The sequence below is a fragment of the Doryrhamphus excisus genome, linkage group LG11 (assembly GCF_037039965.1).
Source record: "Doryrhamphus excisus strain RoL-2023G ecotype Guam linkage group LG11, RoL_Dexc_Guam_v1.1, whole genome shotgun sequence".
In the NCBI taxonomy this organism is placed as follows: domain Eukaryota; kingdom Metazoa; phylum Chordata; class Actinopteri; order Syngnathiformes; family Syngnathidae; genus Doryrhamphus; species Doryrhamphus excisus.
In genome coordinates, this window is record NC_136367.1 from 12,897,977 (window position 1) to 12,910,000 (window position 12,024).

The 12,024-nt window shown below is 41.1% G+C and overlaps 4 protein-coding genes across 5 annotated transcripts in view; 2 read left to right on the plus strand and 2 right to left on the minus strand.

Moving 5' to 3' along the window:
* Positions 1–314: 314 nt before the first annotated feature.
* Positions 315–4,451, minus strand: dnaaf6 (dynein axonemal assembly factor 6). 2 transcript variants are annotated; one of them, XM_078794768.1, is made up of 7 exons: positions 3,468–4,451; positions 3,298–3,360; positions 3,135–3,201; positions 2,957–3,062; positions 2,784–2,880; positions 2,496–2,581; positions 315–1,136 (listed from the first exon to the last, which is right to left on the minus strand). In XM_078794768.1, exons 3-7 carry the CDS (start codon positions 3,181–3,183, stop codon positions 1,007–1,009), a joined length of 468 nt encoding a protein of 155 aa, XP_078650894.1. In that variant the 5' UTR covers positions 3,184–3,201; positions 3,298–3,360; positions 3,468–4,451; the 3' UTR covers positions 315–1,006. The 2 variants fall into 2 exon arrangements, with proteins under 2 accessions (XP_078650894.1, XP_057921641.2); XM_058065658.2 differs by lacking the exon at positions 3,468–4,451 and having other exon boundaries at positions 3,298–3,390.
* On the plus strand, positions 3,797–5,866 carry LOC131124822 (MICOS complex subunit MIC26-like). Its single transcript, XM_058065643.2, has one exon. It carries the CDS (start codon positions 3,800–3,802, stop codon positions 4,439–4,441), a length of 642 nt encoding a protein of 213 aa, XP_057921626.2. The 5' UTR covers positions 3,797–3,799; the 3' UTR covers positions 4,442–5,866.
* Positions 4,747–11,029, minus strand: eif3f (eukaryotic translation initiation factor 3, subunit F). Its single transcript, XM_058065611.2, has 8 exons — positions 10,864–11,029; positions 10,482–10,552; positions 10,284–10,363; positions 10,069–10,206; positions 9,911–10,002; positions 8,433–8,569; positions 4,959–5,072; positions 4,747–4,878 (listed from the first exon to the last, which is right to left on the minus strand). The coding sequence occupies exons 1-8, from the start codon at positions 10,973–10,975 to the stop codon at positions 4,801–4,803; spliced, it is 822 nt and encodes a 273-aa protein (XP_057921594.1). The 5' UTR covers positions 10,976–11,029; the 3' UTR covers positions 4,747–4,800.
* Positions 10,850–12,024, plus strand: part of kcnj9 (potassium inwardly rectifying channel subfamily J member 9) — a 19,047-nt gene continuing 17,872 nt past the window's right edge. The window contains exons 1-2 of the mRNA XM_058065590.2: positions 10,850–11,066; positions 11,877–12,024. The exon at positions 11,877–12,024 is cut by the window's right edge and continues 237 nt beyond it. The gene's annotated coding sequence lies outside the window, so the exon portion shown is untranslated. The remainder of the gene's footprint in view (positions 11,067–11,876) is intronic.

Consider the following 12,024-nt stretch of genomic DNA (forward strand, 5'->3'; position numbering starts at 1 on the left):
GTGCTCCTGTCATAAAGGATCTTTTTTTACAACAATTACCTAAAAGGGCGGCACGGCGGCCTAGTGGTTAGCGCGCAGACCCTCACAGCTAGGAGACCATGGTTCAATTCCACCCTCGGCCATCTCTGTGTGGAGTTTGCATGTTCTCCCCGTGCATGCGTGGGTTTTCTCCGGGTACTCCGGTTTCCTCCCACATTCCAAAAACATGCTAGGTAAACTGGCCACTCCAAATTGTCCATAGGTGTGAGTGTGAATGGTTGTTTGTCTATATGTGCCCTGTGATTGGCTGGCCACCAGTCCAGGGTGTACCCCGCCTCTCGCCTTAAGACAGCTGGGATAGGCTCCAGCACCCCGCAACCCCTGTGAGGATAAGCGGTAGATTAATTAATCTGCGTAATTAATTAGATTAATTAATCTGCTTCATTAGTGTAATTAATCTGATTATTATTAATTAATCTGTGATTAATTGATTAATTAACCACAAATTGATTAATCTCAGATTGATTAATCTACAACGTGTGCGATAAAATATACAGTATACATAACATACTGAATGTTGACAGCTGGGATAGGCTCCAGCACCCCCGTGACCCTCGTGAGGAAAAGCAGTAGAAAATGAATGAATGAATGAATTATCTAAAAGCAGCAGAGTTGCGATTGCAGAGTATGCTGGAGCCTATCCCAGCTTGACTATGGGCGAGAGGCATTGTGTAACCTGGAGTGGGTGCCAGCCAGTTGCAGGGCACATAGTATAGACAAACAATCATCCACACCTTGGCTTCATGTGCCAAGGTAAGCAAGAAATCATCTCGACATGAATAGAAAAAACATGAAAAAAAATCAATATTCTTAGAATTATTACAATTAAGGTTGCATCAAGTCAATATTGGACCAATAAGTACTGTTTATGCTACTTAATAATACTTGGTTTCTTTAATCCGGGGCAGCAGTGGCGTGTAACAGAACCCCATCCAGTCATGTTCTTTGGGGCCGCAGTTGTTCTGTCTTACTGCATGTTGACAGCATCTAGGGGTCGATTCATGAGAAGAGTCACTTGTAGTTCCTCCCTCTCGCTGAAGAACTGGGCCTTGCCCTCCTGGTGGAAGACCGGATGTGGGAGATGGAGGCCCAGTTTGCTGTAAAGGGAAGAGACGTGCAGGTTATACCAGGTATCTTTGGTGTTTCTAGCTGTGGGCCGAATGGGAAATTGGCGGCATTGTATCATGAGGTGCTGCAAGGATGAGAGGGAAAAAAGATGAATATTAATTTGTGCTTTGAAGATAAAAGATGATGTCGCTTGTTATATTTAACTGTTACATGTTACCCTCTCGACATCCATTGCAGCCTGGTCATCCTAGAAGGGGGATCCCACCATCTGCGGTCCTTTCTCAAGGTTTCTTTTTCCCTAATGGGTTTTGAGTTTTTCCTTGCTGGGGGTTCAGATCAGGGATCGACTATTGGTACAATATGTGCAAAATTACATTTTGTTTACTGATATTCCACGTTTGGTGACTGCAATTCTACATTTTGTTACTGCATATGTTATTATTTTTTATGTACATATATTTACACTTATTTGAACAGCACCTGCCACTTTTATGTTCATATTGTTATTCCTTGTTTTATTTTTATCCTTTTACTTATTTTTATTTTTACTTTCTACAAAATGCATCATGGAGTTGCACTCAAATTTCGTTGTATGCAATACAATGACAATAAAGGCCATTCTGATTCTATTGTCTATCATCTACTGTATCTACTGTTGCCTGCTTGTTAAGCCCTTTGAGGCTCTTTTGTGATTAAGGGCTATACAAATAAACGGCGGTCTAGTGGTTAGCGCGCAGACCTCACAGCTAGGAGACCAGGGTTCAATTCCACCCTCCGCCATCTCTGTGGAGTTTGCATGTTCTGTCTGTGCATGCAGGGTTTTTCTCCGGGTACTCCGGTTTCCTCCCACATTCCAAAAACATGCTAGGTTAATTGGCCATTCCAAATTGTCCATAGGTATGAATGTGAGTGTGAATGGTTGTTTGTCTATATGCGCCCTGTGATTGGCTGGCCACCAGTCCAGGGTGTACAGCTGGGATAGGCTCCAGCACCCTCCGCGACCCTCATGAGGAAAAGCGGTAGAAAATGAATGAATGGATGAATAATTCCAAGCTGGCTGCATGGTGAGAAGTGGTTAGTATGCAGGTGTCACAGCTAGGAGACCAGAGTTCAATTCCACCCTCAGCCATCTCTGTGTGGAGTTTGCATGTTCTCCCCGTGCATACATGGGTTTTCTCCGGGGACTCCAAATTGTCCATAGGTATGAATGTGAGTGTGAATGGTTGTTTGTTTATATGTGCCCTGTGATTGGCTGGCCACCAGTCCAGGGTGTACAACGCCTCTCGCCCAAAGACAGCTGGGATAGGCTCCAGCACCTCCCGTAACCCTTGTGAGGATAAGCAGTCAAAAATGAATGAATGAATGAAAACTAAAGGAACATTTCTTACTACTTTGGTGTCCGCAGGTCAAGGAACTTTTCTTTGACGTCCAGAGTCACGTCTGATGCTTTGCTGTCTGGAAGTTTGATTTTCACCTGAATGTGGAAACACTCATTATCATCACCCTTATAAAGCAATTTTGACTAATGTTAATTACATGCTAATATAATGCTCCCACTCTGTTCCTCATTAAAATTGGATGCGTGCATCATCTGTGCAAGCGTTGCCCATCCACAAAACGTCATGGAAATCAGTTTACTAATTTTTGGCCATAAAGCTTCATTGTCCATAACTTACCAGCATAGCTTCACAGCACATGGAGGATGGGTCCTTCCTGCTGAGGCCCAAAAAAACATCTTCTGTCCCTACACTCTGCTGGAGTAGGATTTCGTATCTGCAAACACACGTCTTATCGTTATTGCGCAGTCCACATTAGTAGGTAATAGTTTTGTGATGCTGTGAAGACTGACTCGGGCTGTGGCCGTGGGTCTGTGACATCGTCATACAGGGGGCCCTCGGCCACTTCCTCCTCGCTCCACACATCTTTGCTGTTCTTCTTCACATACACAGGCGGCACTAAAACAGACACAAAATGTCACTTTAAAGCTCTAACAAGCCAGGTGTTGATTTTGTTTAATGACTATTTACCTTCTTTGTCCTTTTTGGGCGGGGGGCCAATGTTTCCTGGACCCATCATTGCATAAGGAGACACATTCTGCAAGGAGGTTTCAAAATTAAATATTTAGTGAGAAAAATGGCAGATATAGCAATTCATAAACCTTTGCATGAGGGAATGTAAAAGTAAACTTACTGTATAGTCATCATCATCTTCTTCTTGTTGGTTGGAAAGCAAAGCAGACAGCGCCTGAATGTTCTGGGCGGATGAGACACCAAGATATTCCATTTTAAAAATTATTATTATTATTTAAAAAAAACAACAAAAAACCGTGCAAAGCATGTACTATTTTTTTTGCTCCCTACTGTTGCTGTTGACGCGTTGAGTTGGAGACGCCGTGGTTGTCGTAGTAACCGGTGACGTCACAGGAAGACCTTAACTTTTACGACGCACGTAGAAAGCAGGAAGAAAGAAGGAAACTCAGTAGTCATCACTTATATGCGTGGAATTTAAGAGAAAACACGACGAGGGACGATTAAAGCTTCATTCTAATTACTACAGACGGATATAAATTCGTGTTACAGCAATAATAACCCCAGATAAAATTGATAGTACAATAAAGGAGCATATTTTGCTATGAATGAAGACGTATAAAACATCATTGAAGTATGGTAATACATTTCGCGTTGAGGAGTTAATGTCCCTCCTGAGACGCCGTAGCCACGCATGGCTGACAGGGATCATGTTGAAGGTGACAGGTAGAGTCGTTATGGCCGGAGCCTTCACCTTGTGGCCAGCTACCGTCATGGCCGCTGGCGGTGACTTAAAGAAGCAGTCAGCGCCTCTCAAACGGGATGATCTCTCTCTGTACCGCGCTCCACTTCAAGAGAAAGCCGCGTCCGAGGAACCGGAAGCGGGTCAACTGGAGCGAAGTGTCGCCACCCTCCGTAAAGCGGTGGAGCCGTACGCGGCTTGGTGTCGTTCCACTTACGGTCAACTCGAACCGAAGATCCATAGTGCGGTCCAGTTTGGACGTGACACTGTCACGTTCCTCAAAGACCCACCGGGGGACGTCTTGGCCCGGGTTGGCATCATCGGCTTCACGGGGGTCCTAGGGCTGCTTTTCGCAAGACGCTCCCGGGTGAAGAAGCTCATCTACCCGACTGGTCTGATGGCGGCCACTGCTTCCATGTACTACCCAGAGCGGGCCGCAGTCATCGCCAAGTCCGCAGGGGACACCTTGTATGACGGAGCCGTGCACAGCTGTGCTGCCGTGGAGAGGCTCATCCAGCCAAGCAAGAAGGCCGAAGGGGGCAGCGACTCAGCGGGGAAACGTTGATGGTGTGGAGGGCTCCAGCAAGACAACTGCTCTATTTCACAATCACAAGTGTTACTAAAACTCTGTGCGCTTGTTTATGCACCTCTTTTCTATTCCAACTCAGGCTGGACATGGCTTCTTATTTGAATGTATATTTATGCAGAAAATAAATACAAAGTCGCTAATTCTGGCTTTAATATTTCCATACTGGAACCTGGTATGCACCTAGTGTTTCCAATTACAATGTATTTGTTTTACATACCAAAATGACCCAATGACATCGGAAGTTCTCGTTTAAAAAATAACTTCAAACAAGGACATTTGGATGGGAATGGACCGGGAAATGTTTATTTGAAGAAAAGATAAACAAATGCAGCTCCTCAGAGCAGCACCAGCTTCTCGTTGAGAGCGATCTGTGCTTGGGTGAGGTTGGACAGGTAGGTCACCATCAGAAGGTCCTGAAAGACACGGCATTTATATATATGAAATATAATTCTCAACCTATCTTAGTACTACGATCAACTGTAGGGACGCTTACGTTGATGTTGGAGTTGATCATGTTCTCAAAGTCCTCTGCTGAGATAGTGGGCACTTTGTTGACCAGGTCCATGAGAAAACGTCCCACGCTGTTATCTGCTGCCACCTTGCCAGACTGAAATGGATAGAACTGAGTCAATTTATGCAGAATTAATATGGATTTTGAGAGTACATGGTGCTTCCTGATGTTTGTTTAGAGGGTGTCTCAAAAGGTTTAAAGCTGGTTTAAGCCAATGTGCTAAGGTTGCTTTTCCTTTCCTTCATGAGGAACCCAACAGGAGCGTGACAGACATCACACACATTGCCAAGTTTTAAAAGGTAGTGAACATTATTTTTTTTAATGCGCTGGATTCAAAGTACCTCCATATTACAGAGTTAGTGCTTAATCCACCAGACCTAGCCTGTTTGTTAGCCTCCAGGCTCCACCCCTCCCTCCTGCACATGAGGGAGATACAGCTCAAATCCAGTCTATATTGATATCACCCTTAAACTGAAAGTAAAAATCGACATTTTGCCATAATGTGTAATGGTACGCAATGGTACACGATGGTACGCAACACAAGGCACACAGATTGAACACAGTCTTCAATTAAAATCGAGTAAGTGAGCGAAGGTCCAACCCTCATTTTGCCTTAAAGGGAATGGCACTTTTCCGGGGAAATTTTGCCCATCATTCCCAATCCTTATGTGAAACAGGAACATGTTTCTTTCCCTTTTCTGTGCATTTAAACAAGAGAAAACGAGTTAAAGTGAGCAAGCTTATATCGCCGTCATAAAAACCCTCTTAACAATGTTGCATGGTTTGATATACATGCTATGATCATGCATTAACACAGGGGTCTCAAACTTAATTTACTTGGGGGCCACTGGAGCTAGGATCAGGGTGAGGCTGGACTGCATCAGGTTTCAAAACGCATTTATTAAAAACAGAAAAATGAATAAACTTTGCTTTGGTTTCGATTTTCTACAATAAAAGCTCTGATAAAACATTCCACTGTTTGCAAATATCTTACTTTTTATTTTTCTACACAAAATAAGATGAAAAATAAATAAAGCAAGAATAAAGAAAATCAATCAATCAGTAATAAATAAATAAACATCATAATAATAATAATAAAACGGCAAATAATAAAAACTTAAGAAACCACATATAGTCGGTGGGTAGACAAAATTTTTTTCAGATTAAAGTGAACAAAGCATTATTAGAGCCCTGTAGACTTGACAAAACACGACTATAGTCACATTTATACTCTTTTTATTTACAACATATTGCGCAACTGCAGGGTCTTGAGACACATGCTAACTCGCAAACTAGAGAGCTAGCGACCTAAACGGTAGCCCAAAGTTATTTCCTTTAAACTTAAATAGCCAAAAACTTACCACTTCCACACGGATAGGGAGGATAACTATTAACAGTTATTTAACCTTTAACATGAACATTAATCAAACGTAATAATTTTATCTGGGTACATGATACCATACAGCATCCATATTAAACTTGCGTGGGCCGCACTAACATTAAACTTTCATATCAAGGCGGGGGCCTCAAACTAGTGTCCTGCGGGCCACATTGTGTTTGAGACCTCTGCATTAACACAAGTGATTACAGGTGCCAGGGCTTCAAAGCGTGTGTCGAGTAATCGAGCGGGCGCTTCTGCGAGGCGTGTACCGAGGGTTGATTCATTGGGGGAGGGGCCGGAATTGATGATGCCCGAAGCCTCGCTGCCCGGCTGTACCAAGTGACGGATTCGGGAAGTGGCTCAGAATTTGCTGCAATGTTTGCCTGTGACTCAGCGATATAAACCCCTCAGGCTTAGACATTAAAATGTGGGGCTGAGAGTCAGTCAGTTGAACGTGTGGATAGTGTTTGTCGATAGTTTGGTTCGTACGGTTACATTAGTTTGGAGTTCAGAGAGAGAAGATACAGAGACAGTTAGAAAGAGGAAAATTTTTCCCGTGTGGGGGACATTTTGACTTGATCAGTCCGAATAAGTAAGCCAAATCCAACACTATTAAGAGATGGTATGTTTGCGTTTCAAAACCTGTATTTTTACTGTTTATCATTGTTATTGAAAGGTGAAGTACTTATTGTGTTTCAAGGAGTTGGGGTACAATAATAACACCTCATCCATGTTAAGGCATTACCGTGCCTTTCATGAACATAGAGATGAAACTGGACCTTCACCCATCCATGGTTAAGTTAATATTACTACATTATAATATTAATTTATGACAGTATTACCAAAACAAATTTTCCGGTTTGACTTATGCATGTTCATTGTGCAAATGAAAGATAACATGTTTTTATCAGGCACAAGAAAACAAGAGTTTGATGAGGCCCTTGTTGACACGGGATACACAACCCTAAAGCATAGTGGAGAAGTATCAAAAAAAAGAGGAATCAATCATTTTTTTTTGAATAAAAATCAATAAAATCTCATGTTCTGTCCAAGTTACACAAGCATACATCTTCATAGTTAGACAAGCACTTTCACTGTCCTCTGCCTGCATGAGCCCATGCCGGGTGACATAAAACCATGATGAAGCTAGCCACATCACATGCTACCGGAAGCATTTATGGACAAGAAAACATTCTGTATTTTATATATACTGTATATTTTATCTCACACTAATTAATTAATTTGTAGTACATAATCTTTCCCAAGAGACAAAACAAATTAGCATTCAATGCATCACACATGAACATACATTCATTCATTAATTTTCTACCGCTTATCCTCACAAGGGTCGCGGGGGTGCTGGAGCCTATCCCAGCTGTCCCTGGACTGGTGGCCAGCCAATCACAGGGCACAGATAGACAAACAACCATTCACACTCACATTCATACCTATGGACAATTTGGAGTGGCCAATTAACCTAGCATGTTTTTGGAATGTGGGAGGAAACCGGAGTACCCGGAGAAAACCCACGCATGCACGGGGAGAACATGCCAACTCCACACAGAGATGGCTGAGGGTGGGATTGAACTCGGGTCTCCTAGCTGTGAGGTCTGCGGGCTAACCACTTGGTCACCATGCAGCCCAAAAATACATAATTCTATAATTGTATCCAAGGCCAGCAGGTGGTTTCGTGTACACATGAAGCCCTTCTCGAACCAGTTGACTAAAATGGTTCTAAGCCTCATGGGGCTCACTCACTAATTAATACGTACACCGATGATAACATGTAATATTTGCAGTATCTTGCCGTATTGAGATTATTTAAAACGTTACCCAACCATCTTTGCTTGGCGCATTTCAAGGCCTGGTTCCTATCCAGAACAAGGTCTGCCATGTAGTGATGGCTATTATATAAGAAAGAATGCATATGCCTAAGTCCGCCGACTTTCCAAAGCTCATCCAGACTTACGACTTACTTACTTGTTTCACAGACTAGTGTCTGTAAAACTGCCCCACAACAGGATGGTCCTTTATAAAAAAAATGCTTCCTAAAAGATGGGAAGGTATCAACTCACCAGCACATCCTCAATGTAGCCCAGCACAGTGGTCAGCATGTCCTGGATGCGGGCGGCGGAGCCAGCCACCTGGGAGAGGTCGGACGTCAGGCCTTTGGTGCGACTGGGAGCCACGCGTGTCCTCTGCAGAAGGTCCACTACAAAAGACAGAATATCGTTTGATTTCTTTACTACACAACCAATGAAAGAACAATAATCACACGTCACTATGTAGATCAGGGGTCTCAAACTTGCGGCCCGCGGGCAAAAGGCGGCCCACGGGACGCGAGTTTGATATGGATGCTGCAAGGTATCATGTACCCGGAAATGACAGCTTAAAGCTGTGTGCACACCAGACACAATTGACGCGATTTTGCAAGTTACGACGCTGCGCCCAGATGTATCAATGCTAATTTGCTAATTGGGTAAAATGGTTACGTTTCATTAATGTTTATGTTAAAGGTTAAATAATTCTTAATACTGTTTATTTGAATCTGAAAAAAAAAAATAATTTCTCTATCTATGTGGTTTCTTAAGTTTTTCTTATTTGCCGTTTTATTATTATTTTATTTATTTATTTATTTATTACTAATTGATTTATTTTCGTCATTTTGATTTATTTCATCATCTAATTTTATTTAAGACAGTTTTTTTATCTTAATTTTTTCTGTTTTTAATAAATAAATGCGTTGTTTGTTCAATTTATTGATTTATATTGATTGATTTTCTTTCTTTTGATGTATTTATTTTTCATCTTATTTTATTGAAGATAGTTTTATCTTATTTTTTCTGTTTTTAATAAATGCGTTTTTTTGTTTGATTTGTTGATTTATATTGATTGGTTTTCTTTATTTTGATGCATTTATTTTTCATCTTATTTTATTGAAGATAGTTTTATCTTAATTGTTTCTGTTTTTAATAAATGCGTTTTTTGTTTGATTTATTGATTTATATTGATTTTCTTTATTTTGATGTATTTATTTTTTCATCTTATTTTATTGAAGACAGTTTTTTATCTTAATGTTTTCTGTTTTTAATAAATGCGTTTTTTGTTTGATTTATTGATTTATATTGATTTTCTTTATTTTGATGTATTTATTTTTTCATCTTATTTTATTGAAGACAGTTTTTTATCTTAATGTTTTCTGTTTTTAATAAATAAATGCGTTTTTTGTTCGATTTATATTGATTGATTTTCTTGATTTTGATGCATTTATTTTTCATCTTATTTTATTGAAGATAGTTATATCTTAATGTCTTATATCTTAATGTTTTTTGTTTAATTTATTGATTTATATTGATTTTCTTTATTTTGATGTATTTATTTTTTCATCTTATTTTATTGAAGACAGTTTTTTTCTGTTTTTAATAAATAAATGCGTTTTTTTTTGTTATTTTTTTAAAACCTGATGCGGCCAAGCCTCATCCAGACCTTTGCCCCAGTGGCCCCCAGGTAAATTGAGTTTGAGACCCCTGATGTAGATTCTTTGCCTGCTTACCTCCTATCCTCTCTGTGTCATAGTAGATGTATTTAACAGTGAGCGGGGTGAACATCACGCCAACAGTCTTCCCGGGCACGCCCATCTGTGCGCTGTGAGACAATGTGTGAGCACCAGTTTTCTTTCCTCTTATTCCAATCACACAAAAAGCGACAAACCTGACGTAAGCACGGATGTTCATCTTTCCGCTCTGCAGGGCTGTGTCCGCAGTCAGGTGGATGGGGTTGGTGGCCTCACGGCTATAATACTCGTGTATGAGCACTGAATGCTCTGTAATGTCGAAGCCTGTGGCATACCTACGGCGCAAGAAGCAGATCTTTTAGACCTACGTATGCACATATAAGCATAATCTTATATGAATATGAAGACGCACCAGCCGATGATGACCTCAGTGGGAGAGACCCTCTTATGAAGCTCGTACATGTTCTTGGCGAACTCCATGTCCACGGCAACCTGTTGACAAAGCAGGTCAACCACATTGCTGTAACAAACTGTTGAATTGCAACAAACTGAATTGTAACAAAATTGTAACAAACTGAATCTGCGGCATTTGTTGACATTGTTAACTTACCTCGTCTTCAGACTCATTGTGAGGAACAGAGAAGCAGTTAGTCACCTCGATGGAGTGTTTGTCAATTGTACCTGAAGGGGACATACATTAAATACTACCAGTGCTTAGCTAGCCTTGTTAGCCACATCAAGTTAGCAGTATATGAAGAAACAAGCAAACAAACCACGCAACCAAAATCTAAACACACAATGATACATGGCAGCTGGTAGGTTCCCAATGATATTGAACGTAAAAGTGTTGAGAAAACGATGATGCTGCTGGGCTAACTACCCGGCTAACTACCGGTTAGCAGGTATACCACGAGTTGGCAGATAAGCTAACAGCAGTTAGCAACAGCTAGCAACGCGCCAAGCGAGAATTGTGAGCTAAAGTACATTCTTACCCAATAAAGTCCCAATAACGCGACTCGCTCCCTCATTTCGTCGCTCGTAGGAGTCGCAAATTGAGGCGAGGACGACGGGATGGATCTTCACAACCGGCCCAAACACCGACATGTTGGAAAAGGGGGGGTCGACTATTGGAGGCGGATGGATACAAATAATGATATCTCGATACCAAGGAACGTTCAACATTGAATTGGCACTCGTATGTATTTCAAATTTTCTTCTAATGGAATAAGAGAACAATTTATGGTGTGCTGATATAATTACATTGTCGCATATTGTATTTCCATAAAAACAGAAAGGCGTTTGAAGCATGAAGTCGTCAATATTGGCCCTGTATTTACTTGGTATTGGATTGCTCTCAAAATGAGATGGATATGTCTCTTATCATTTCTCTTCTTTATATCTGCGGTTTTGTTGTGTCGTTCAGATTGTTAATAGTTATATTTATAAACTCCGGGTGAAAAAAAGGATTTGGACATAGAATATATTTGAGGTCGATACCAAAATTAGCAGTATCGCCCAACCATAGTGTCTACTTCCTCGTCGTGAGGCGTTTACGGCCGGTTGTTTTCACTCTATACTGCCGGCCTCTGTTTGGGAGTATGTATTACACAACGAAATATGAAATAATAATATGAATGAAAATCTTTATGCAGATTAGTGCTTCTACCGAAATGTTTTTGTGACAGTTTTTTTCCGTATTTAGCTACTGAATGTTTGCTTTCCAAATGCAACAGCGATAAAGTAAAAAAAAAATCACGTTGAGGTTTTCTTATCAGCGACTAATAATAATAGTATACATATTAATAATAGTACTGTCAAACAAATACTTGAAAAATTGAGCGTTATTGTGTTAATGAAGGCTGATTTATTTCACTTTGACTTATTGGCTCTCGGTAGCTTGTACGGCTGTACCTAATGTGTTGGCCAGTGAATCGTCTGTACATTTATATTGTTTTTATAAATGTTATTAGACTATTATAAAGCGTATTTACATTTTCTGTCAAAGGTGAGTACTTTTTTTGGACGTGATCGTGTATGCCCAGCAGATGGGCTCGGAGAGGGGCTGGGCTGATGACAGCAACCTCCACACCTGACCGCCTCCATCACATCCGAGCACGGTGGCGCTCCTCGGGCAGCACGGCGCCGCTTTCGCC